The 26,383-nt window shown below is 38.4% G+C and overlaps 1 protein-coding gene and 1 long non-coding RNA gene across 4 annotated transcripts in view; one reads left to right on the forward strand and one right to left on the reverse strand.

The window, feature by feature from the left end:
- LOC110832452 (uncharacterized) overlaps nucleotides 1-26,383 on the forward strand; it is a 191,723-nt gene that overhangs the window by 149,960 nt on the left and 15,380 nt on the right. The gene's annotated exons all lie outside the window — the stretch shown is intronic.
- LOC110839581 (proton channel OtopLc-like) lies at nucleotides 2,322-25,160 on the reverse strand. 3 transcript variants are annotated; one of them, XM_087351715.1, is made up of 13 exons: nucleotides 24,903-25,160; nucleotides 22,814-22,890; nucleotides 21,261-21,366; nucleotides 16,660-16,882; nucleotides 15,847-15,958; nucleotides 14,860-14,977; nucleotides 13,309-13,476; nucleotides 12,193-12,368; nucleotides 10,410-10,626; nucleotides 8,332-8,478; nucleotides 6,184-6,403; nucleotides 4,864-5,113; nucleotides 2,322-4,424 (listed from the first exon to the last, which is right to left on the reverse strand). In XM_087351715.1, exons 1-13 carry the CDS (start codon nucleotides 24,964-24,966, stop codon nucleotides 4,110-4,112), a joined length of 2,193 nt encoding a protein of 730 aa, XP_087207841.1. In that variant the 5' UTR covers nucleotides 24,967-25,160; the 3' UTR covers nucleotides 2,322-4,109. The 3 variants fall into 3 exon arrangements, with proteins under 3 accessions (XP_087207841.1, XP_087207842.1, XP_087207843.1); XM_087351716.1 differs by lacking the exon at nucleotides 22,814-22,890; XM_087351717.1 differs by lacking the exons at nucleotides 22,814-22,890; nucleotides 24,903-25,160 and adding an exon at nucleotides 21,626-21,849.

Raw genomic sequence — 26,383 nt, forward strand, 5'->3', positions numbered from 1 at the left:
GGTGTTCTTAAATAAACTACCCAAAGCTGTAATACAATTTGTTACATATCTGCATATCTGTTAAAGGCTTTACAACGTACGTAGATGTAATTTTACCCGTGAAGTTGGATGCATTGTTATGGGCGCAGTGAATTTTTCCTCGGAAGACAATTTCATCTGCAACATTACTGATACTAGAATTCGCTGTATTAAAGCAAATTTTGAAGTATCATTGAACTAAAACTAATATTATTATCCACAAAATCAGGCATTTAATACTATTCTAAGGGATCCATATTCAGTTCACACCCTCACAAACTATTCTTCTATGATCCATATTAATGAAACGGTGTTTTAAAAATGGACTTCATGAAATTATTTTTTCTAAAACAAATATTCAGAGTAGCAGCAGAGTAAATTTGAATGCTCATTATTTTTGTTTCCTGTACATTATGCTAAAATAATCAGCAAACTTTTAATAATCGTAACTGTGAAAGTAGCCTGAATTGTTTTTTAAAATATTTGAATATTTTTCTTACTGGAAATTATAAATTCTAGGCCACTTAGAACAATATAGCTTGCTTGTATGTGTATACATTTGCATAAATATCGACATTTATAAATGTGAGAATACATTATTGGACAAATGTCAATATTTGTCTCTTTTAAGGTCTGGGCAAATTAGATGGGATATCTAATATGTGTTTCGTAAATATTTAAATAGAAGATCAGAATAAAACAGTCAAGCCAGTATACGTTATTCATTGACCTCGTAAAAATGTAAATATGTTTTCTGGCTGCTAACTTCAGACGTTTTTTTTCCTAATTTACCATTACGTAAGCTTACATAAATATTATTAAACTACAAGATCATAATGGAATATCGTACAGAATATTAAAAACCGCCGATGTCTGCCTAGGTGTTCTATACAGTGCCAGTTATTATGCCGAAATTGTGTTAAACCCAGGCTTAACAGATTCAAAGAAGTCAAACTTGCTCTTACTCGCATTATTTATTCTATACTCCGCTCAGGTCAGGTTAGGTTAGGTTCATCGTATTAATTAACTAACCAACCAACTCCATTAAACAGATTCCTTCTTCAAACGCCAATAGCACGCTCAGCTAGCCAAGAAATACCCCAGGTTTTATATAATCCAAATGTCCATTACCGTTTTCACAAGAGCACGCCAGCTATACAAATTCAGTTTACACTCCAAAGACAATAGAAGCAAAATTCCTTTATCCATACTTTGCCAAAAATTGGCTGATAGTGCATAAAATGCCTTAGTTGCTTCACACTGCCTGAAACATATATAAGAAAATTGGCATGTATACACATGCAGATACTGTTATCGAACAAGTGACAATGTTTGTTTTTTAAGGACCTGCATAGCTCATATACAGAATCCGTGTCTCATAATAGTTGAGGTATGAGACCACATTGAAATATACACCGTTCATTACACTCGTAAGAAAGTAAATATGTTTTCTGGCTGCTAACTTTAGACGTTTCTCATGCTGCGTTGCCATTACGCGAGCTTAAATAAACAGTATTAAAATTTGAGATTGTAACTTAGATGATTATTAGCTTTTAGTTAGAAATTGTGATAATGAAATGTTAGACATATTTGGTTTTATGTTTTTGTTAGTGTACGTATATTGATGTCATTGTGTCCCTAGGCCTAAATAGGATTTTTACAGCTATTTAATTAGCAGAGATGTTATTGAGAAGCGAGTTCACTTAGAACAAGACCAGTTATGTGTATCTATTTATGTAAATATTAACATATACACATATGTAAATACTATTATCTAGCAAGTGCCAATATTTGTTGTTTTAATAATTCGCACACAATAGATGCATTATCTTTGTTTCTTTAATGTTTAAATAAAGAAGCACAGTGAAGAAATTATGCCAATAAATAGACCCATGCATTATCCATTGTACTCGCAAGGAAATATGTGTTTTCTGACTGCCAGTTTTAGACATTTCTCTTGCTGCATTGATAGTATGTAAGCTTGCATAAGTATAATGAAACAATCGAGTCGTTACATTAAAAGTTCATTAATTTGAAGGCAGAAATTATGATAGTGAGGTATCAGATACGTTGTGTTGTGTATTACACTATCTGCTGATGTCAGTGTTATTAAATAGCATCCTTAGAGCTGTAAGACTTGAGGTTCTCACAGCGGTGAGTATGAAGATTTCCGTCTTCAGGGTTGTTGCGCTGTGTAGTCTGGTCGATGTTAACCAACGTTTCAGAGGTCATACTGCCTCCGTCATCAGGGCGATCATCGCCCTGATGACGGAGGCAGTATGACCTCTGAAAAGTTGGTAAACATCGACCAGACTACACAGCGCAGCAACCCAGAAGACAGAAATCTTCATACTCATCGCCCTGATGACGGAGGCAGTATGACCTCTGAAACGTTGGTTAACATCGACCAGACTACACAGCGCAACAACCCAGAAGACGGAAATCTTCATCCTTAGAGCTGTTTTACCAACTAACCGCACATAGTAGAGACATCTTATGCTTCTCTGTTTAAGTAAATATATATGTATATAAATATCGGCACCTATAAATAGATCTACAAGAATACGTATTATATAATCAAAGCAGTGGCCATATTTGTCGTTTAAGGACATAGCCTAAAGTAATTGCAAAATCTAATATACACTATACATTATCTTCATAAGAAAGTAAACACACGTTTTTGCTGTCACTTTAAGATGATTTTCTTGCTATGTAGCCATTACGTAGGCTTACATTAAAAAATATTATAAATATGTACTCTTTGGAATACACTGGCATTCCAAAAATATTCTTCACGCTGCATCAAATAGGTCATTGATGGCTACATTGAGGTAATTGTTGAGTAACATTGTGATAGAACAATATCCTTAAATCATTGTTGCACTCATATGATCATATGTCACTTCTGCGCAACAGTTTCTACCAGCAGTGACCTCTGTCTCAGCGTTTTTCAATATCTTTTAAGTCATTGTTGCACTGTGATTCGATGTCACTGCAACAATCTGTAAATGATCCAAGTTCCTAATCTTGCCCAACAATGACGCTCGTCGTGTGGGTTGCTTACGCCTTACTAAATTCGCAGCAGACGGACGTGGACGGGCCCAAAAAGTGTTTTTATCTCACGCTGTAGTTTAATGAACAGCTAAAAGACTGTTACAGTGTGAGATCAAAACATGAAGTTCTCAATAGCCACCAATTATGGCAGCAAAATATTTTACACGTCACTGGCTTCGTGATTGTTACCGTATATTGATATATTGTGCTCGTACGTTTGATTTTAACAGCTATTTCACTAACTCCATGGAGGAAACGTTATTCAGAAGATGACAATACGTAGTTCTGTTAGACAAGAAATTCCCTGCCTTGTATGTGGAACCCAAATCTTTATTAATGTTTTTACAAAATATTAATTGATCAAGTCCATTGAGAGATCTATATTCAAGACATAGTCAGTATTTCATCATATCAATTGTCCTAGTTCCGAGAAATGATGAAACCTAGAGACATTCAGATCTTGAATGCAGACAGTAGTTACGTTACACACAACTTACTAATCTACTCCAGGAGCAAAATACCTTCAGAAGATGATAATTTCTCTTCACGAAATCTCCCTCTTTACATGGAACTCGAAGGTTCATTACAGAGTTTACAAGAACCAGCCACCAGTCCCTATCTTCAGTCGAATGAATCTGGCCCACATCTTACTTTCATAAGATCAATTTTATTATCCTCCCATCCATGTCTTGTTCTTCCGAATGACCTATTCCCCTTCGGGCTTCTAAATCAACATTTCTTATCTCATTCATGCGTGCTACACGCAACACTCATCTCTTCCTTTTTAATTCGATAATTCTAACGTTTTGGACATGTGGATAAATTTAAGGATATATTCAGTTACTTACTTGCACTTAAATTAGTCCGATTTGAAGTCGTTCAGGCTTAGTATTCCTTTAGGTCACTGTTCAAAATTAGAAAGAAATTTAAGCATTAGAACGTAGTCAGAAATATATTTCGGAATCAGACAACCTGTTCAGATCTTGAAGACACGTTTCAATTTTCCGCGAAAATTTCAACACGGGCTTTTTGAGTCGTTACTCGCCACGTTCATAAGCCGACTTCCAGATGTCAACTAGGCATACAGATGAGTGGAACCTGTAGAACATGGTCAGGGGTACCGTCATGTGGCTGAGCATTGTCCACAACACGTTGCCATACACGTCATAGCGATCGTCTCTCCTGTCGTGAGATTTTATCTCGAAAGTCTCTGTGATCCACATGGCTACATTGCAGACCACTAGAAACGTCACCAACTCTCTTCCTGGCTTCTGAAGACGCAGATGTCGCGTGTTGCTGCAACGCCGCAAACCGTCGATGATGAAGGGTGTCTGGAGTAGGACCTGAATCACCTAAAGATGAGGGATTTACTGGTTAGTGAAAGCTGATGCAAGAGATAAGTGATTACAAGTAGACTCTGCACAGTATGTTAAGTCGCTTGTGTTATTAGTATAGCACAGTACTATTATAGTATTAGTATAGTGCAGTATAGTATAGTATGTTAGTCCCGTAACGTAATAGTCGATTAGTTAACATTCTTATTTTTTATTCGGAAGGCCCAATATTCTAACCTTGGCCCCTGACTGTGTTTTATCTTGGTTTTCTTCAGTCCCGCCAGATAAATAGTGGGATAAAACAGTAACACATCCTTGCACACCATTTCTAGTTCCACACTGCATAACGTACGCAACTGAAGAAAACGTCGTTAACTGAACCAATACCTCGATAATGATATGAAAGATTTGATGGTTCTATAAGAAGCAGCAGCAGCCTATTGAAGCGTTCTATTACCTGCAACAGAGTAACAGCAATTGAGAGCCCGTTGTTCTTGATCATGGCAGGAATGATGCTGAAGATTCCGTAAAGGAAGAACGCAGGTATGCAAATGAAGAGCAACAAGTCGTCTAGCAAGGAGATGGGGTGGTTGTTGATGTCCAGCTGAGTGAGTTTCCGGTACGCAAGAATAACAGCAACTGTCATCAGTAGCAACAGGATCAGCTCCGAGATGGCGTTAACTGTCAGACCCATGCTGACGAACTCGCTGCAGCAACGGAAACATTTTCTTAAGAGGTGGTTCACGTGTAAGTTAGACGGTACATTTCACACAAGGGACGTGAACGAACTTATTATGATTATGGGTTGCGTAATAAGTAGTTTAAAAATTTACACTTTTCATTTAATATTGATGGGGGTGGATAAATCAAGAATGATACGATGGGGAACTGAGAAAGACGTAAAAACTTTTGGTTGGCAAATCTGAGAGAAAAAGACTTTTGCATCAGTGTGTGGGGGAATAATATTAAAATGGATTTGAGATAAGTTGTGTGTGAGCAGATAGACTGATTTAATCTGACTCAGGGTAGAGACCAGTGGCGACCTCTTGTGAATGCAGTAATGGACATCTGAATCTAATAAAAGTACAGATTTTCTTGAAAGGCTGAAAGACGGTCACCTTCTCAGACAAGACGGAGTTATTTACTTGTGGCCATCTATTGTACATTTTTAATGAATTCCTTTGAGTGTCCTTGACAATATGATAGCCACCCATCTGGACAAGAAAATTTCCGTCTTTTATGTAACCCGAAAGTTAATTATAGTACTAGTAGGAGTTTACTGTTCTTAGGCTACGTAACTACACCTTATGCCCATTTGTCTTCTTTCTTCTCCGTCTGGTTATGTTACTAGGTGACTGATATAACTGGTGCTAAAAACCGTTGCCTGGCAACTGCATCAACCAATCACTCCGGAGCCATAGTGCTAAATACTAAAGCGTTAGTCATCAGTAATTCATGTACATAGTTTTATGCAGTGTATGCTGTACGGAATTACAGCAACTATCAGACAGAAAGAAAGGAAAAAGTTGCGGAGACAGGGGACTATATTTAATACAGACTGGGCGGTGAATATTTACAGATGAGTGGCTTTGAATTTGGATGTTTCCGGGCTAGAATCTCGACCGACAGACTTAGTTTTACTCATTTGCTCCAAGCAGATGATGAGAAATTGCTTCAAAATATACCGTGACAGCTTCCGATCACAGCCTTTTCAATTCATCTCTCAGAATCATTCAATAATTTTTCTTTCTGTGACTAAGAGACGGCGATCACGTACTTGTCGGCCATGACAATGCAGAAGAGGATGATGCTGACGATAGAGCCGACCAGGACAATGAGGCCGGCAAACAGTCCCTTATTGGCAGAATGGCAGTCGGCGTGGATCACCAGGTTACTGTGGGAGTCGTTACTTCCCGTAGCCAGGCACATGGTCGAGGTACTGCTATGGTCTTGCGCACACTTGCCAATATTCTGCCAAATGATGAACAGGATGCCTACTGGAATGTCGACCAAAAACAGAGGATCAGAACGGTGCATTTCGATGGTAACACACACCCCTTTCGGCATTGCGTGTCGAATAACTAGTTGTTATTTGAAATACGCAGCTTTAATTTATAAAGGGACTCCAAAAATTCTAAACGAATTCTAGATGCCCGACGCTGATTATCCCCGCGAGCTAGTCGTACCAACACGGTTAACAGATCACTCCTCTTAAGTCATGATAGGTTTCTCGTGGTTCTCTTTTACATACCTCAGCCGGACACAGATAAGCCTGATCGCAGTTATTCGTAGGTGAGTTTCAGAGATGTCAGATTTGAATCTCGCCTCCAAAACTCATTCCTGACACGTTATTCGTTGTTCTTCTTGCTAGCACATAGGTTGAATCACAGTTGTGGACTGTAGCACCGTCTGATAATTTCGTGCATTCTGGCTACCATACATCTGTATAGCACACCCAAGATAAAATAAGAGCTTAATTTTAACCCCTTGAGGTCGATGCTCGTGTAATTGGTATGTGATATCTCAGTCCGTAATGTAAGTAAAATACATGTACCCATTACAAAGATCAATTATTTAATGTTATTTAATAAAGTAATCACTTTACAGTGAGAATTATGCGAAACGGATACAAAATGCAAAATCATTGATTGTTGAAGTGGGTGGTTATATAGTTACTACTGAGACTTAAGGGTTCAAAATAAACGATATGAAAATTTATTTTGGAATGTAAATGATAATGAGCTGGTTGTGTTTCAGAAAATATTTTAAGCCGATATATTATTCCGTCAGTGAAGTAATTGACTGAAATAGATGTGTTTGAATTCAGACAAGGGCAGAGTTTTTATCTACGTCACCGTGTCAAGACTGGGCGAGGGACCAATACAGCTTTCTGTTCTGTTGGCGTCTCTTTCTCAAGTATCCAGTAGATTTGGTCACGAGCGTGAAACTAGCGACTAATTTCTTTTTAGTGTACGTATGGATAAACGGTGCGTGGAACTTTGCCTATATTTCCCCTTTTGGTCCTCATGACATAGCCTTAGACACAGGAAGAACTTTATTTGTATAAGCCTATTTTACGTCACAAGGAACATCGCTTGATTGTAGTAACGATTACACAGAATGTTTATGTTGCTGGCTATTTGCTTACCACTTGGATGTTCTGGCATCTGGCCATGAAGAATACTAATCATGACAGCCGGTTTTAAGCTGATATTCAAACCAGTTTAGAGAAGTGATGTTTTACGTGATTCTGTTCCGGATATATCCGGTAAAATTTTCGACACTAAAACCGTCTACACTCAAATTATTTCTTTGTTGGTTTATATGGGAAATTCCCAGTCTCAACCTTAAGAGCTGAACAGTATACTCTGAGTGAAATATCGTGATTCTATGCAAGCGGTATACTGTTTGAGTATCAGCTATGAAACTGGTTATACTGTGTTGGAGTTTCCCTGACTGTGTTCTGGAAGTAACTTATTTTAAATTCGATCGCTGTACTGGCATTCTGACATTTTCGTGATATTATTGAGACACTTCCCGTTTGAGGTTGTCTTGTTTTCATCAATATATACCCAGTTTTGCATATAAGCCTAGGAAATTGACTTATTTGAAGTTTTCATGGTTTCCTCATAAAGTGACAGAAAAATTATACAACATTTACTTAGACGAATTCAGACCAGACAACTGCGAATTTTCGGCTGAGTCCATTAAACCTTAAATTTTGCTGTTATTTGCATCATATGCTTGAAACAGTTTCTTCGGTGATCGAAAGATTGTTGTAGGCAATATGGAATATCAATATAATAGTTTGCGTTTCTGACACCGAACGTCATCTTCGAGTGTCCGTCTTTCTTTGTGTAATATCCAAAATTGTTCACTTACGTCAGTCGTCTAAGCACACTGCTTTCAACATTTCGAGACTCACCCACAAGAATGCTGTATTCGATCGTGAATGGGTACAGATAGGGTGAGAATTGGCTGGCAATGATGGAAAGAACAGCTGGCGGCCGGCAATGACCTTTGTCCCACCACGAAGTCTGGTTCAAGCATTGGATCAGGTTTCTTGCACCAGCTGTAATACACAAGAATACATTTGGTGTTATAATCTTACCGATTTGACCCAAATATTATCTGCTGTTAGGACGGAAAAATTTTGTACAAGTTTTATAATTCTTTACGGAATGCGCTCTGGTTCGAGTCTTGGGGAAAGAAATTTCTCAAGAGATTTTCGACCAGTGTATGGGACCGGTGCCAACCCAGCATCGTGAGGAAATTGGGGAGCTACAATGGGTAGCATAATCCGGTCATGAAAACTAGCAATGGCTGGGGATTCGTCGTGCTGACCACACGTCACCCTATATCTGGTTGGATGATCGTTCACCTCTGCTTAGGCATGTGAACGTGAGGCCAACAGCCAGGTAGTCGGCTTTGGCTCTCAGAGGGCTGTTACGCCACGGATTATATATATATATATATATATAATTTTTACTCTTCTCATATATTATCAGGATGTTGAAGGGTAGGAGTGTGTGTGTCAAGGCATATAAGCACTAATGGTATAGGTGACAAATACAAAAATTTCAGTCAGAAGAATGAATGGGGAAAGCTTACATGTGACAGTCATAGATTGGAAGATAGTATTAAAATAATTCTAAAAATTGGCATGTTAGTGTGTGTGGACTCATTTGGCTCAGAATAGATTTCAGTTGTTTGTTATTCTGAACATGATAATGAATCTTCGAGTTACATAAGAGACCGATATATTTTTTCAATAACTGCGTTGACTGTTAGTTTACCAAGGACTCTGCTGCATAGAGTTAGTTACGCTAATCACCGACATCGTGAAATCCTACCACTGGATCGAGTTTTACGATAGTTAATTTCTGGTGTATTTGTATAACTCTTTAGTCTGCAAGATCCATTTTAGTATACAGAGTGAGTCAAAAGTATGTTTACAAACTTTGTGTACGTGTTTCTGGATCAAAAACAAGAAAAAATGTTCCAATAAACCTGTGGTCGCAAATGCTAGTTTTTCAAAATAATAGCCAAAAATAATTTTCAATTTATGCCTTTATTGCCAAGTATAAGGACAGGGATGTTTCTTTATAACAGATACATAAAGGTCGGTCCTCCATTTTCCACACATGCCCGAGCACGACGTACACAAGACTCGCGGATTCGTTCGTACACACCAGGGTTTCCTCGAATCATCTCGCATGCATTCTGCACACGTTCTCATAAGTCGACTTCATTGTTTATGGGTGTTGCATAAACGACGGACTTCAAGTAACCCCCACAGATAAAAGTCCAATGGAGTCAGGTCCGGTGACCTCGGTGGCCATGCTACTGGGCCACCACGCCCAATCCTTCTCTGAGAGTACTGTTCATTGAGATGATCTCTGACGCGATGGGAGAAGTGTGCTGTCGTGCATAAACCACATTTGTATTTTTGTATTCAGTGGTACATCTTCAAGGAGACATGGCAAGCGTCTTCTTAAGAATCGCCTATATGAAGGTCCTCTTAGACGTGATGGAAGCATGTGTGGACCAATAAGCATGTCCTGCCCAAACGTTAATTGAAAATCTTTTATGGAAGCTGGATTCACTTTGATATAAAGCCAATTCATTGAAACTTATTTTTGGCTATTATTTCGAAAATGAAACATTTGCGACCCCATGTTCACAGGAACATTTTTTTCTTATTTTTGATCCTGGAACACGCACACGAAGTTTATAAACTTACTTCTGACTCACCCTGTATATTATCCTTCCACCTACGACTCCATCTCCCACGTGTTGTTCATGGTCCTGTATTAGGATTAATTCCAACATCAATATTAACATACGAACTGTAAAGCTTGCCGTTAACCATCAAATCACACCTGATTACCTTGCGCTGAAAGGGAGAGGTCCCTCTTTGTTTGACATGTGACAAGCAAAGAGTCATTCGAGCCTACTCTTCAGGCATATATTTGGCACACACAGCAACACATCTGATCTTACTTTTCTGATTCATTGTCAACGGAAGAGCGACGGGGTTCTCGAATAGATCACCTTCTTCACTTCTGTCATCATCGTCCGCGTTGTCATCATATTTGGCATAGGAATTGAGAGAATCTAACGTCTCCCTCAGTATTGTCCAAATCCAGAAACACAGGCTGGAAGCAATGCAGTGCATCAGGGCGAATCTTGCCAATTCCTTGCAGCGGTTGATGATCACCTGGAAATGCAGCGTGATGATAAAATTTGTAGGCTACGAATCAAACTTCTTCTAAGTAACTCTATGGAATAGAGGTCTTGTTGTTAATAGTTTTGTGGGATTCAGATTTTTTTTGTCGTGTTCAAATAGCCCGCCAACAGACTCTGTCCTGAGCTACAGTAATCTAGCCAACATCCTGTTTATTTTAAAACCATTTTAATATTATTCTATTGTGTACTCCATGTTTTCTCAAGTGATCTACTCCATTTCACGTTTTCCGACTAAAATTTTGCATTTATCTCCACCCCTTTTTGTGCTATTTCCATCTCTTCCTTCTTTATCTGGCCACCTTAGTAATATTTGCGACTTGACAAGTATCTCATTATGCAAACTCGGAGAAGTTGTAAACTATACCTCACGGTCAATGTGGGATGGAAAGGTCTTAACTTCCTTCCAGACCCTGAAACCACAATTGTATTGCTCTTATGGGTATTGCAGATGAATACGAAAGAATAGGAAGAAGATGACGAAGGCTGAAGAGGTGAAGAATAATATAAGGGAAAGTTGAAGAAAATGCAAAATTGAAGGCAAGAAGAAGTAGGACGTAATGGAGGAGTGGAAAAGATATGTTAAAGAAAAATTCAGAATAACAGTAAAGAGAGAAACAAAACCAGAAAAGATATAAAAAGAGGAGAATTATGAGAAAGAGTATAAATAGGAAGCCAAAAAGACAAAAACCATGGAAACAAACTTTTATTTTAGGCAACCATTACTCCATAAAACCTGACTTATGCATGATCATTTGGATCTGAAAATTGTGTAATGATACCGAATGAAACGTTTTAAAGCGCAATGATAATATGGTGATGTGCTTCACCGATGATACGTTGAAGTCATCGTAAACGTCTTCTCTCATCCTTCGACTTCCAATTACAAAAACTGATTTTATTTGCCGTTTATTTCTAAATTTGAAAAGCTATTTACCTAACAGTATAAATCACCGTGTGTAACCTACCAATTTCTTCCTCCGCTTATTTTATTATTAGTTTTGAAACGAAGTTAAATGTTCTGAATAAAGCATAGCGTTTAAAATTTATTCTGTTCTTCGTGTTAACAAGAATATAAATCTTAACTTCTATAATCGTTCCCAAACTTCTCCACACTTCCAAATGATAGTCCTATGTCTTTCTATACTCTGAATACTAATATTTATACCTGAATAGCAGAAAATGATATTCAGTTTTAAAAAGTTTCCAACAATTTGATATCTGAACAACAATTATCTGCTTTGTAATTTAGTAAATATGTTTTTGTAAAGAAATAAAATACGACTTGCTGATAGCTATGTTTAAGTATCTGGGCCAATACTTCGTCGTTACCTAAGATCCAGAATCCGACTTGTAGTTGGATATTCAAACATAAAAACTTAAGAATAGAGTGAATATTTTATGCACATACGAACAGTATTTTGCAAAAGACATGTTATCACGACTGAATAGATAAAATTGAAAAAAGTTACGTAAATATTTGTGTTCATGTTTGAGTAGCCTCTTTAGCTACAAAAGAAATGTCAATGTTGGCACTTACATTTGAATATTTAAATATGAAAAACAATTGCAAGAAGGAATACACAGGATAAAGCACGTCTAGAAGGAGAGTTGCGATGCTGGCGCAGTTGTAAAATTCTTCTCCTTCCGCTCGCAGATACACGATCTGGTAACCGAGCATGAGGCCACTGTGGATAAGATGGCCAAAGCAGAAACCTGGAACATTAAAACATCTCGTGAGATTTCGTGATTTCAGGTTATCACTGTGGCTGTCTTCTGGTTTGTGCTGTTTAGTCTGGTAGAAATTTACTGACGTTTAGGAGAGTGATGAATCATCGACGTGGTGATGGAGGTATCAAGTGCCTCTGAAACGCCGGTGAACTTGCATCAGACTATACGGTGCAAAAACCCATAATAAGCCATTTTTGAACATCTCGTGTCGTGCGCTACTCTATGGCTCAGTCTCAGGGGGTCGGAACGAGGTGTTGTAGACCTTTATGGTACGAAAACCAAGATCCACAACTAGTCGTTGGGCTGGCTGTAGCTGGCTCCTTGTATAGTTACTTAAACACCAGCTAAATAACTAAAAGAACCGTGGAACAGAGTCCTTGAGAATCTAATAGTCCGCTCAACCAGAACAGAAATTCGCCGCTCTTTATGGTACTTATATGTTCATTACCACGTTCACAAGAGCCTGCCGTCGGTCCCTATCCAGAGCGAGATGGATGCAATCGTCAGCTTTCTTCCTATTTCCTTAATATTTATTTTAATGTATTCCCATCTACGTCTTCATCGTGGTCTCCTCTAACCACGCTTCCCAGGCAAATGTTCACGCATTTCTCGTATCCCCATGCACGCTACATGCCCCGCCCACCTCATCATTCTCGGTTTGATCATAAGAATATAATATCTGATGAAGAGCAGAGATTATTGGGTTCTTCATTATGCTGTTTCCTTCAGTCTCCTTTCACTTCTTTTGTCTTGGTTCCAAATATTTTCTAAAGCGTCCTGTTTTTAATCACACTCAATCTGTGTTCTCTCCTTAAAGTGAAATATCACGTTTGACACCCATATAAAAGTCGTTTCTGATTAAAGGAAGATTATACAGGACCGTTAGATGAAGATGGTATTTACTTAGTCTGGAGTTACCGCCCACCTGCGGCTCCCACTTTGAGATAGAAGCTGCCGGAATGCCTCCCCTTGCTTAAGCAGTATTGGTGAGGCAGTGGACCCTCGGCCAGTTTGCTAGGCAGAGGGATGACGAGATGGGGGTTCTCTCCGGAGAAGCTTTGGAACGCGACGCCACTGTCCTTGATCGAACCATCTGCAGTGTATACAAGGAACATTATTTTGTTAATCGTAGGCTTATGTGCTCTCAAATAGCATTGTCTTGAATTGTTAACTGTGAAAGTGTAGACTCAGTGTTGGTACGACTGCTTTTTGTTTTGGACTTTATCCGTCGTTTGTTGAACAGTTTAAGTCTTAAATATCACGACGTTTCGAAAGATAGATCTTCCTCCGTCTTTTTCTGTGAATATCTCAGTCCGCCGGATCCAAAAGAATAGGTGTCTTCCCCTGTGCCTGATGGCAAAGGAAGACATAATGTATAAAGTCCAAAACAAAGAAAGTGGTAATACAACGCCATCGGTAAAACATCCAGAGAAGAACTGATACAGAAATATAGAATTTTGTTGGGAAATCATCTTTGGAAGAGGTCAGTTTGTAATCAAAAAGAGATGGGAAGATGTCATTAAATATTATGTAGCTTGCCCTTATTGATAAGCTGGCAGTCACAAAGCTGATCAAGGAATGCCTCTCATTTATGGAAGAAGAAAGTTCATTATTATGTCGACGTTCACGTTTACCCTAACAGACATTTCAATCCAATCTACGCTCATATTTCTTTAACGCCCATTAAAATATTTTCCTTCGTTATACGTGTATGTCTACCAAGTTGTCGTTTCTGCCCAGGTTTTCCAGCTCCTAGGCCCATAATTTTATAGGAGATTGCACTAAGGTAAATTTTAGGAGAATGGGATGGAAAGAACTGGCTCAGGATCGTGCTCAATGGCGAACCTTAGAGCTACCCGTGTTGCAATTTGTTTCTGCCATCAAGAGTTGGTTAAAACTGAGAACGAGTATGTTCAAACAAGCAGTTGTGGTTATCTTACAGTATTGTCCTCAGTGTACTCGAACGGACTGAAGATAAATATTAAACATTTTAGAATAATTTGGTAGCCAAGATTCGAAATCATTAAAAGTTTGGCTTTCTTTAATTACATTTTACTAATAAATTTGACAAGGTAAAGACTTTTATTTTTCAATATACTTACATGGTAGAAAAAATATTAAAAGTTTTCGACGTATAAACTTGAAATTAAGAACCAATTTGAATACCTGAGCGTAGATAGGAGGATATTACTAAAGTGGATTCTAAATAAATAGGTGTGAGGTTGTGTATTTGTCTGACTCAGGATAAGGCAATAGGTGGCCTGTTTTTAACACGGTGGTCCACGTGCGAGTCCCATAAATTCAGGGAATGTTTTGACTGGCTAGGATCCTGTTCTGCCAGCTTCTCGACAAGGACTCTGATCAATTGAATTAGACAGTCAGGTCTACTTGTCTGACGACATGCGCTTGTGACTTACGTTTAATGTCGGCTCCCTATAGATTCCTTATTATTTTCTCGTTAAACGTGATTTCTTACCATCCTTGTTAAGTAGAATGGAGTTTCTACTTTTCACCTTTCTCAAGTAGCGTCTGATATCCGCGTACAGAAAGGCAAAGTAGGCAAGACCAAACACAACGAGGTAGATGCTGAAGGTCTGGAACAACAACATAACACAACAATAACAACATCAACAACAATAAATAACCCTGGTCCGATTGTTATATGTAATTACCTGCGTAAAACTGGAAAAAATTATAATTAATTGATACCATGCAACAAGCCTGACTCCAAAATCCGAAAAATAATAGAGACAAAAATTGTATTTGTTATTTATGGTCCTATTTAGCGCCGGATGGTTAATTTTGAGGCATTATCCTAGCTTAGAATACTCGTCCTTGTTGTCTGAATACATAACGAACTATGTCCATTGAGAAGAATCTTACTCGACAAGCTGATAGTAGGTTCGGGTGGTCAAGAAATATCCCGCGTTTTATAGAACCATAAGTTCATTGCCGTGTTCACAAGAACACGTTAAAGGTCCATATAATTAGCCACATGAATCCAATTCACACAAATATTATCCTTCTATGTACGCCTAGGTCTTCCGGATGATTTATTCCCTTTTAGCTGCCCATAGCATTTGTCATCTGCATGCATGCTATATGACCCATATTTCTCGCCCTCCTTGATTTAATAATCCGAATAATATGTAATGAAGAGTGAAAACTATGAAACTTCTCCATACACACTGCTCTCCAACCTCCTGTCACTTCATCCCTGCAAAGTCCTTTTTATCCTTGAAGAACAGTGAAAGCAACGTGTCCTGCCATCTCTAACATCATAAGCTAAGTAATCCATATTATTCTATTCTATTCTATTCTATTCTATCCTTTTAATCCTCACAAAGGAGCCTAACACGACCGCCAAGAGAATAGCGCAGAGCGTAGATTTCCTCCCCCCCTCCCCCCTCCCCCCTCCTCCCCCCATGAAAAAATTACATGATGTCAAGTGTGCCAACCTTACCTCAGCCAGAGGAGTTCCGTTCCGCAAGGCGACATCGCTGACATAGATAACCACCCCCAGGGTCACTATGAACACTGCATACACACAGCTCAGAATCACGGTCAGGTAGCCCCTGTGAATATGACACATTACTATTTGATCATGGTGTTTTTTTTTTAAGTCTTAACCCATCGACTTAATGATACTGGCAGCAAGGACCTCTAAAACGTCGATAAACTTTCTCCAGACTACACGACGCAACAACTCAGAAGACAGCCATCTTTAATTACCAGTACGTTTACACTTAATAAGCTAGTCTAACCCAGTTCACACATACATACTTTGAGCTTCGTTTTAATGTTATCCTTTACATCTCTCCCGTGTGGTTTCTTCCTTTCAGGTTTCCCGACTAAAATATTGCAGGCCTGTGTATGTTTACCTGTCCCCCCCCCCCCCCCAAGTAGCCCTCTCGCCTTGTCTGATTTCATCGCCCTAATAGTATCTTGGTGATCAGTAGATGGTCACTTATTCTCCATTGTACTTCGTTTAGAAATTATCACAATGTGTGTGCTTCTCTTAGCATAATAAATCAAATTTAACACCTACTCATACTATAGTTCTAAGTTACTACATATTATGTTGGTCAGAATATATATGAAAGTTTATTTGTAATAAGTGAACAAAAACTCAAAAAAAAAAAATGTGAGAATTTTGTAGAAGTTAACTTTAAACTTGAATGATCACACTTTCCATTCTTGTTCGCTTGATAGGACGTTTTCGATAAAATTGACAGTAGCGTATTTGATCGTTCCCCTAATTCGCCACCAAACTGACCTAAACATCTTGATCTTCTCCTCCGGAGGAGTAGGCGGAGGGTCTGCTCGGTCCAGGTTACAGACAGAACCTTCCAGGGACGTCACGGTCAGTTCGCTTGCATCTGGGATGCACATGTCAGAGCTGGAGTGTCTGAGGCCCCTACCCAGGCAATCAGACTGCTGGGCGTTCGGAAAGAAATGTGCATGTGTGTTCTGGTAACCCTTCCGAGGTTTGAACAGATCTGCAGCAAGATAAAACAACATATTGACATGTCCTATGCTACAAAGAAGATAAGCCGTTCAGAAACTTTGGCCTTGTTTGTTCAAATGTCTCAGAGTGAAATAAATCCTCTGTCAATATTTGTCGATTATCTGCGTGTGATTTAATGGTTATTTTAAACATGTCTGTCGAAAAATTAAATTAGCACGTCTGTTCAGAATCCTTAACATAGATGAACTGTGAACTGAACATTTTAACTCATCGCTTGCACTGGGAACTGTAATGTATTGAATATTTTAACTGGAATCTGCATTCAAAAACATAATTTTAGAATTGTGTTTAATGTGTGTATATGTAATTAATAATTCTAATTTCGTATTTGACAAATTTTACTTAATGCTTGTTTTTAGACACTCCTTTTTACTCGGAACATTAAACTCGAAATTTGTACTCGTGTCTTAGCGTAATCATCAAACTAAAAATATTAATTCAATATTCATATTCAAAATATTGACTTAACACACATCAGCACATCAACATGTTATTGAAAGGTTAAACTTAGCGTTGGTACTCACGTTTTAACTTGAAATTGGTATAAAATATGTAATTTGACTTTGCGTTAAATTATATCACACGCAAGATTTTACTTTCCGTTTATTTATGAATATTCCATGTTGAATTTACACTTAAAACTTTCATTGGAGGATTCTTATACTTGGCACATAAAGCCTGTTTATTGAATGTGTGGACTGAGATACTGAAGTTCTAAACTTTACTTAACATCTGAAATTAAGGTTATAATTTTTACTCTGCACCTGCCTGTTAATTTTTATGACGTGATGCTTGGAAACAGGATGTATTTACCCCCACCTTACATTAATACTAATTGTTTCAAATAAGTAACTGTAAAGTTAAGACTCTCACAAGTCATGACAGTTTGACAGAAAATCGAGTATTATTATGCATTGCAACATAGAAGCCAGTTGTTTTGTGGTTATGCTCTAACGGTCACGGGATTGTAAATTTCTTTGCTACAAGAAAATAAATTTCTACCAAATACTAAGCTGTTTGATCTTTGTGTTCAGTGACTAGAAAATTAAATCCGTCACAATCTAGGTGACAAGTCTGTTCTTACGTCAGTAACTACGAGAGATACTGAGTAAAAGCTGATTAATTTTTTGACCATACTCTTGGGTAATAATGAGTTAATTTCCCGGACTACGAGTTGTTAATGATGTATATATCATGTCCGTGTGTGTTTTAGTAATTGCTTCCGGACCAAATCAACTATTTTTTTAAAACCGTGTAAGTGACCATATTGTTCTGATCGGAGTGACTGGGAATCTGTCTTTTAATGTCAAGAAATAGTGCAAGCTTAACTTCGTGGTACGCGGTATTTCGTGAGCATCTGGTAAAGAGATTCTTTGATAACTTATTATCGTATACTATAATTATTCAACATCATCAAAAGAACCTGCCCTTAAACCATAACTTGGAAAGATTATTAAGGTTTCTCTTAGATTTTACTGATCACTTTTTCAAACTCTAAGAGAAGTTTATTTATTATATTTAGGCCAACTGTGAGTAAAATCAAGTGCCAGGTCACAGGTGTAGCCGAAACTGAAGATCAAGGTTGTGATAATGTTCTGTCTTACGGGGACTTCTGAACATCACAGGCAGTAGCAGATGAGTATGGAGTATTGGTAAAATTGTGACTGGAAGGTGAAGCCCGAAGTGGGCCTTCTCTGAAAAATTCTTTCCTGTCATAGCGCCAAAATGTCCAACAAGAACTCCACATCAACTGCCCTGGTATTCAATCCGAGCTTCTGCGATTAGCCTGTGACTAAAGCTCTTGGGTTACGACTCGGCCTGTAGTGATAACTATTATAGAAAATTCAGTCGCCTCTACTTTTTATAGATACGTCGTTTTGGCATGTATGGAGTCAGGGTTGTTTCTGACGAAAAGCATCCTTTAAACATAACGTATTAATCCTTAGATCAGGGATCAGCCTATTGCAAGGCTTCTAATATTGTAACCTAATAATATAATATGATATAGGTAATAATTTTAAAAGTTGTGGCTTTGATTCTCAGAGTAATATATGCTTTGTCGAACCAGGTTAGTAATTAAGTTGGTTCCTACGTTTTGCTTGAAGTGTTTGACATTTATTATAACGTATCTTGTTACGATATCGTGGAGACTTTTCAATTAACATTTTTGTGTAAACGAAAGCAAAATGCCTCTAGTCACGGAAGGAAAGAAGAATAGCTGGCAAGCGTGAAGCCGTTTAGTATAGTTGTCGTTAAGTGTTTTGTCACTTTTCCATTAATTTTATTTAGCTCATTTGTCTCAGTTTCTATTCATTGGACTTAACATGCCGGTTTTAACGACTGATAAATAGTAGAGATAGTATATTCAGCACAATCATAATATTCTTTTTGATAAAGTTTTTGAACAGTACACAATGTTCACGTTAAAATTATTTCTGCTGTGGTCCTTTGTAAAATCGTGCACCAGCGATCCTTGCAAAATGCAACGGGACAGTAGACCAAGGCTGGAAGACAGAGTTAACGGTTTGTAATGCTCGATGACTTGCAATGGTCGTCATTCGTACTTCATGCTCGCCAGGTTACTGGTTCAATTCTCAGCCCTGAAGTAGGTTAGCTTTAGTCATACCTTTTTTTTCAGAAAGCCAAATGTTTTAAAGCGTCTAGGCGTGGAAGTGTCCTCATACAGTGCAAAAACCGTTTGTCGTCACAACTTTCTCCCTTCACTTTCCTGTAGTTCATCTGCGCTTTTACTTCTGTCGAGTGTCTACCGGAACTAATGACTGTTATCCAATACAAAGGAGCTTTAGTTCAGCCAAACGACGCAAAATCGTAATAACAGGGTTCGATATTACAGGAATACGATTATCTGAATACTTTACATTTAGATAAATCAGATGACTACTATTTATCTGAGGATGATATTAAAATGTATCTTAAACAATTTAGGATTGGATTCTTCTAGCTCAGGATAGGGTCAAGTATCAGGCTTCTGTGGACACGGCAATGCCCTTAGTATTCCATAAATCACGAATAATTTCTTGACTCGCTAATCTTTTGTCAATTTCTCATTTAAAATCCTGCTTCGAGGAGCCAGTTATTTATACGAGTGTTGGGATAATGAATCTAGAATATGGCGATGGATTGGACATGTAGCTGGAATGGAGATTACAAGACATTGACACAGTGTTTTGGTGGGTAAACTTCTCTGAATGAAGCGATTAAAAACCGATAATAAAATAGAAAGACAACATTAAGGAGAATATTGAAGAAATACGATTAGTTCATACTGGTGGGAGGTGGATAGAATTGACTCAGTAGTCTTACAGTATCTAATGGTGGCTTTCGTATTAGCCGTGTTAAATGTTTCGATTTTATTGCCAGACAGTAAGTGCATTTGTTAAACTAACGCACTGGTTTTGCAGTATTCTTGACCAGTCGATAGTTACTGAGTTGGTCAAAATATTCCTGTTATTTAAAGAATCTCGGTGTTCAGTGTTCATAGCCGTGTTCACAATAGTCGTTTCAATTCAATTCGCATCTCCATTGAGGATATCCAACCAAAACTAAAAGTAAGTAAAGTTTATCCCACTTTACGCCATGTAGGCGTTTGGGGTGAGTGGAGGTATAGCTCCTCTCTTCCTTGACCTCGGCACTAGATGGGGGTGAGTGGTCAGCATCACGCCCCGGCCGGCTTTACCCCCGGGAAAGGACCCCGGTACCCATTGTAGAGGAGGCTGGGTGGGCCCCAGACACGGTCTGGACGCAGAGGCTAGAGGAAGAATCCTCTGCCCCCGTCGGGGATCGAACCCCGGTCGTCCAGCCCGTAGCTAGTCACTATACTGACTGAGCTATCCCGGCTCATATCCAACCAAAACTATGTCATCATTTTTCGTTTCCCCTCTGATTGCTGCATGTACCATTGAGATAATATTTATTTAATCACCATAAATATAATATTTGTCACATTTAACAAATAACCATTTTTAGATTTACTAATTTTAGAAATTTTTTTCATACCACATCTATGATAAATTGCATTATAATTAACAATGCATTACGTAATTGGTGTTTGTCAACGGTTAAATCAAATAAATTGTTGGTCGAAATTCATATGTCTTTAAATTCTGCTACGCAGTGTAATTAGATAAAGTGAACGGTCAACAATTCTAAGTAAACCGCGTTAAAGCTGTCTTTTGACGAAATCTTCAAACTAGTAACTGTAATAATTTTTTCGTAAGGGAAATGTTTAAATGTGACCAACAGCCATTTGCATCGTAATGTGAGGTACGCACAGAAAAAGTGATCTGAGTGCTGGTTGTGAAAGTATTAATGGAGTACAGTCAACTTACCATAACGAATATAGTCCGGTGTTATGGGTGGCTCTTGTTTAATGTTTTCAGCGCCCGTTTGGGGCAGCACAAGCTGTAGCACCATCTTTTGCCCATCACTGGACATCTGAAAAAATCAAACTTTTACCTCAGTGAAACTTTTCATTTATTCTGTTGTTTTAAAACACTTCATCATCTGATGATATCTGATAGCATAGAATGAGGTCTGATAGAACCCTAATGAAATAAGCAAGTTGCAAAGAATTAACCAAGAATCCCTTTTTCCCCTATGTCTCCGCGGTCAACTAATAGCTAAAAGATCGGCCCATGAAATTAAGAGGTCATCTACCCTGATGTAGTCCAGCAAACCTCATGATATTCCCTACCTTTGTTCCCAGTCCAACCACAACACAGCAAAATGGTTGTGTGGAAGGTTATAAATCAAGAACATTGCATCTTGGCAACACTTCCTGGTCTGAAGAATCTTCCTTATAACTCAGTGGAGTTGAACGTCTTCCCAAGGACGTCTGTAGGTCTGGTATATTGCAGTAGCATTGATTTGTAGGCAGATTCATTACTTTCTACGTAACCGTATTTTCAGCCGTTGCGTACCGCTGCCATATTGTGTAACTAGAGAACAGCTGAGCGCGCGCAGTATTATTTGTGGTTTCAACATAGACTTCGTAGTTCATTGTATGAGTAACTTTTAACTTTTTGTCTTTGTCGGTTCTGCAATACATAGGACATGTTACAGGCGAGTCACAACAGCGCTCAAGTTTGGAATACACGATTTCGTAAGGATTTTGTATCCGGTAGGGCGAATCCGTAGTGGATATTGTCGACAGGAACTTATTATTCAGCTGAACTCTCTTAACACATTATACACCATTACACTCAGTTTATCCAATTTTAGTCTCATTATTATCTGTGCACACCTGCTGCTCACAAATTATGGCTTCTTTTTAATTTTGCGATCTGAATTTTATATGCATTTATAATCTTCACCATCTGCCCATTTTGTTCTCACTGATTTCTTCATTGGTGAAGGGTACAAAAAGAAAGGTAATTACTACGTAATTTTGTCATTTCTGTTCTTTCATCTTTTTCAGATCAAAATATTTTCGTCAGAACTTTGTTCTCAGTTATTTGCATTATACTTACTTCGCTCAGAACAAAAGACCAAGTTTCGCACCCAAACAAAATATCAGGTAAAGTTACAGGTTTACATATTTTAAGATTTATGATTTTATATCAGACACGAGAAGATACGAGGTTCATAAATATATTTTCTTTATCAGATCTACTATTAACTTCATATCTGTATTCGGTGATATGAAGATACACTTATAGTTAATTATCTCAAAACGTTTATTTGTATAACAGACTCGTTACTGCCATGTTGTAGCGTTTCTGTGTTGCTGTTTTCTTCAAGTAAATTAACATCTTCAGCATCAAATTGCTTATTTGTAGGCTGGAATTAATAGGTCATAATTCCTGCTAACGTTTATATGTAGTTCGAAGCGTTTGAAGAAATGTAGGCGTCATAAGTTATTCCCAGAACTCATTGTTGTTACCTGGTTTCCAGAACTCCCTTCGCTACTCGTACTTGATTCGTGGAATAGTTTGCGACTTCGCTGTTTGAACCAAGAATCTGGAATGTGAAGCGATCACTCAGGTTGATGATTAGCAAGCTCTTACGTAACAAAGTTCACTCAACAGTTCACAGCTGACTTCACTACCATCTCCCACACATTTCCGTTTCTTTCATAATCATATTAGAAGAAGGAGTCGTGAGTTGCATTTTTCCCCTTCATAATGTTTAACATTTCAGAATTTCGCCGTTAATAGTTGAGTCCGTTACCTCAATCACTGATAAAATAACTGTGGAATATGTGTTTCGAAATATATTCTTTATTATATTTCGTATTTAATTGGAATATATTATTGCAGATACGAATCTGTTGTTATTGAACTAATCACAATGCTGCTAAATTACACAGAGGCTTAAATTATTTTTCCTTTACAGCCTATTTCGTTAAATATTCACTGATTCAAAAAAAAGTTTTAAATAAAATTTATAAACCTTAGTAGGATCTTAACACAATGTTGTACGATAAACACTGCTTATTTTAATATGTAAAATTTTATTTTCGCTTCATGTCAATCTGGCGTTATAGTGGGCACTCTGAACAGCATATTCCATCCGGTCGTTAAGGAGATCAAACAAACAAACAGACTCTGGTTTCCCTATTTGCATTCACTGCACACACTTAGTGCAAAGAATGAAGAATATAGGTGTCTGTCGTAGTTCCATTATTTTAATTACGTAAAGAAGTTGTTCACAGTTTGTGTTTTTACCTTCGCATTATTAAATCCCAGTCACAACTTATCGTATTGGCCATGACAAATATTGAGCTCTGATGAAATTATGACTGACAGAGGATCGTTGAAATAATCGGCGGAAAATTAAAGGTAAATGTTTCCTTGTCTTTAAATAGTACGCCATTACCTTAGCAGTAGATAGCTGTGAGTGATTAGCTTGGCGCTACGGCTGCTTTACCCTAGAAACGAGCCCTTGGTACTCGTTGGATACGAGGCTGGGTAGAACTTGAAGCCGGTCTGGAGAAAAATAATTCTTGTCCCTGTTGGAGATTAAACTCTATTCGCCCAGCCACTTTACTAACTGACCTACCCCGGTTTACCTTAACGACTGTCTCCCAGAAAATATATCTCGTCTTGTTTTCAAAGCTCAGTTTCTCAGTTTTCATTTGACAGTTGTTGTTTATTGTGAGAACCAAACGAGATATTTAAATATGCTGTGTGGGTGAAATACAGACGTACTTAGAGGGAAACAGATGGTAAATATAGTTTCTACTGCAATCCGAAGCCGGAATGCCCGCAATGTATCTGCACCTGTAAGGTAGGCAATCCTCGTGTTTGTCGTTTCGCTTGAAGGTTATGGAGATTAGCTTTCCCTCTCTCCCGACTGTCGCATTCCTATTTAGAGAAATCTCGTCTTGGAATTCAGTTTCTTGAGAGCCAGGAAGTGTAGGCGTGTACTGGGTTCCCATGTTGCACCGCGCGTGTTCGGCGGGTTACGATTACTCTTAAATGTTGGTGACTTCTATCACCATTCCTCCGGGAAATTGTAGTCGACGACCAATGGTTAACTAAATCATCCGATGTGATCAAATATGACAGGCTTCGTTATGTTGATAGAAATATTTTCTCTTATGCAAAAGAAAATCACTCGCAAAATAAAAAGTCTTTAAAATCGACTGAAATATTAACGGGACACTTTTGTCATTTATACATTTCCGAGCTAGAGCGTATATGGATGAGGAGAACGGACGAAAACGAAACAGATGGTGACACTGGGAAGCCATTTTTGTCTTGGACAGTTTTCCATGAAAGAATATGAATTAAGTAGCCTGTAAATTTCTTGGTTACTTGTCTAGTTTAATGGTTTGTTAATTTATTGGTATCATGGTAAACAGGTTAGCTAGTTAACTTGTTAGTAGACAGGTTTGTTGATCAGTTGATTGATCGGATATATAATATATTAGTGTGTTGAGTAATTGATTTGTTGGTTAAGAGGTTATTTTAATGGATACTAACTAGTTTATTTTGCAAAGCCTTAGACTTAACGCCACTGTATCTTACCTGATAGCCTAACTGAAGACTCAGACGTCAACGATGACAGCTGAAACACAGGGTCCCAGTTCATTACGAACAGAGTTCCAGTCGCCACAACTCCACGCTGACTACTGCAACTACTCTCTACGACGCGTGGCTGCCTACCTGGCTTTCCTTTTCACCCTCCTGGTGCATGCAAAACTCCCCCAAGCGTAAAGACAGTGACTTTACTTTGTCTTTGCTCCTTACTTGATGCAACACCAAACGGTCACCCGCTTTAGGAGCGTTGGTAACTGAAAGTTGCAAAAATGTGTCTATTAGCTTCGACATATTTTTGTGTCCGTGTGTCTGGCTGCATGAAACAAGTTTAGAACCGATTAACATTTTGGTTCAAATCAGATAACAATTATGCAGATCTACATGCCTTCTTGCACTCGGAAGTGATTGGGCGGGAATCCCCATATGCCAAATCACGCAGAACGTCTTTCGGGAAACCCCGTTATGACGTCTTCGACCACTCGAACAGGCACCAGACAATCCGCCCACGCAAAGATCATTTGACCCCAGGTAACTCCGACATCACTGACACTATTTGCAATAGTTAAATTGTGACGAACGCGCCAAAATTGTTGCAGAGTGCGTAGATTTTCTAACTTGTTGATTTAAAAGTCTTGCTGCTTTGTATCCACAAAGAACAAAAGTTACGCGTTGTATTATCAGGATAGGTTGAACCCAGGTGGATTTTTCTGTTCGTCACAATGTCCAGACGGCTAATGGGGCCTACCCAACCTCGCATGCAATGGGTGCCGAGGTTCTATTCTTCTGGGGTAAAATAACCGGGACATGAAGCTAACCTCACAGAGCGAAGATTAAGAATGCGTGGAGCGATCCTCCATTTCCCTTGCATGCATGTTCTTGATCAACTTTTGAGTGATGGATTTCACGCCTTCATGTAGTGTAGTACCTATTTATAACCTATACTGATTAACTTTCGAACAGCACAGTTCTGTCTCTAATACTATAGCCAGTGGAGAAATACAATTAGTAAATAACGCATATAACACACATGAACGCCAAACTGGAGTTCACCTATGCGGCGCAACTGCCTCAAGATGTCGCCACTGTACAGAACAAGCAGAACTGTGTCGGTATGCGACACTCTCTCTAAGTACATACTGCAATATCCCTGCATATGTTACAGCATCGAGTGTTTAGTTAAGCCAGTGCGTAATCTGACGTAATGGATGAAATAGCAAGAGTATCTCATTAATCAGCTTATCAGCATGAAATCAAAATACCAGCAATAAATATCCGACTCTTCGTTCGGGATCCTTTGTGTAAAATGTGAAAGTAAAACCAGAAGTGAGCATAACTGGTGTGACCGAAGTGATGGTCTTCCTGAATGGGAATTAGAAAACTTCTGCAGCAAAGTGGTGAAGGGACGATGGTGTTGAAGCGGAGGAAAATATGGAAAATACGAGAGTGGAATGTATGAAAAGAGTACGAAG

The sequence above is a fragment of the Zootermopsis nevadensis genome, unplaced genomic scaffold (genome assembly GCF_977971745.1).
Source record: "Zootermopsis nevadensis isolate Lab colony 2312 unplaced genomic scaffold, Znev_1.0 Znev_ptg000020l, whole genome shotgun sequence".
Classification (NCBI taxonomy): domain Eukaryota; kingdom Metazoa; phylum Arthropoda; class Insecta; order Blattodea; family Termopsidae; genus Zootermopsis; species Zootermopsis nevadensis.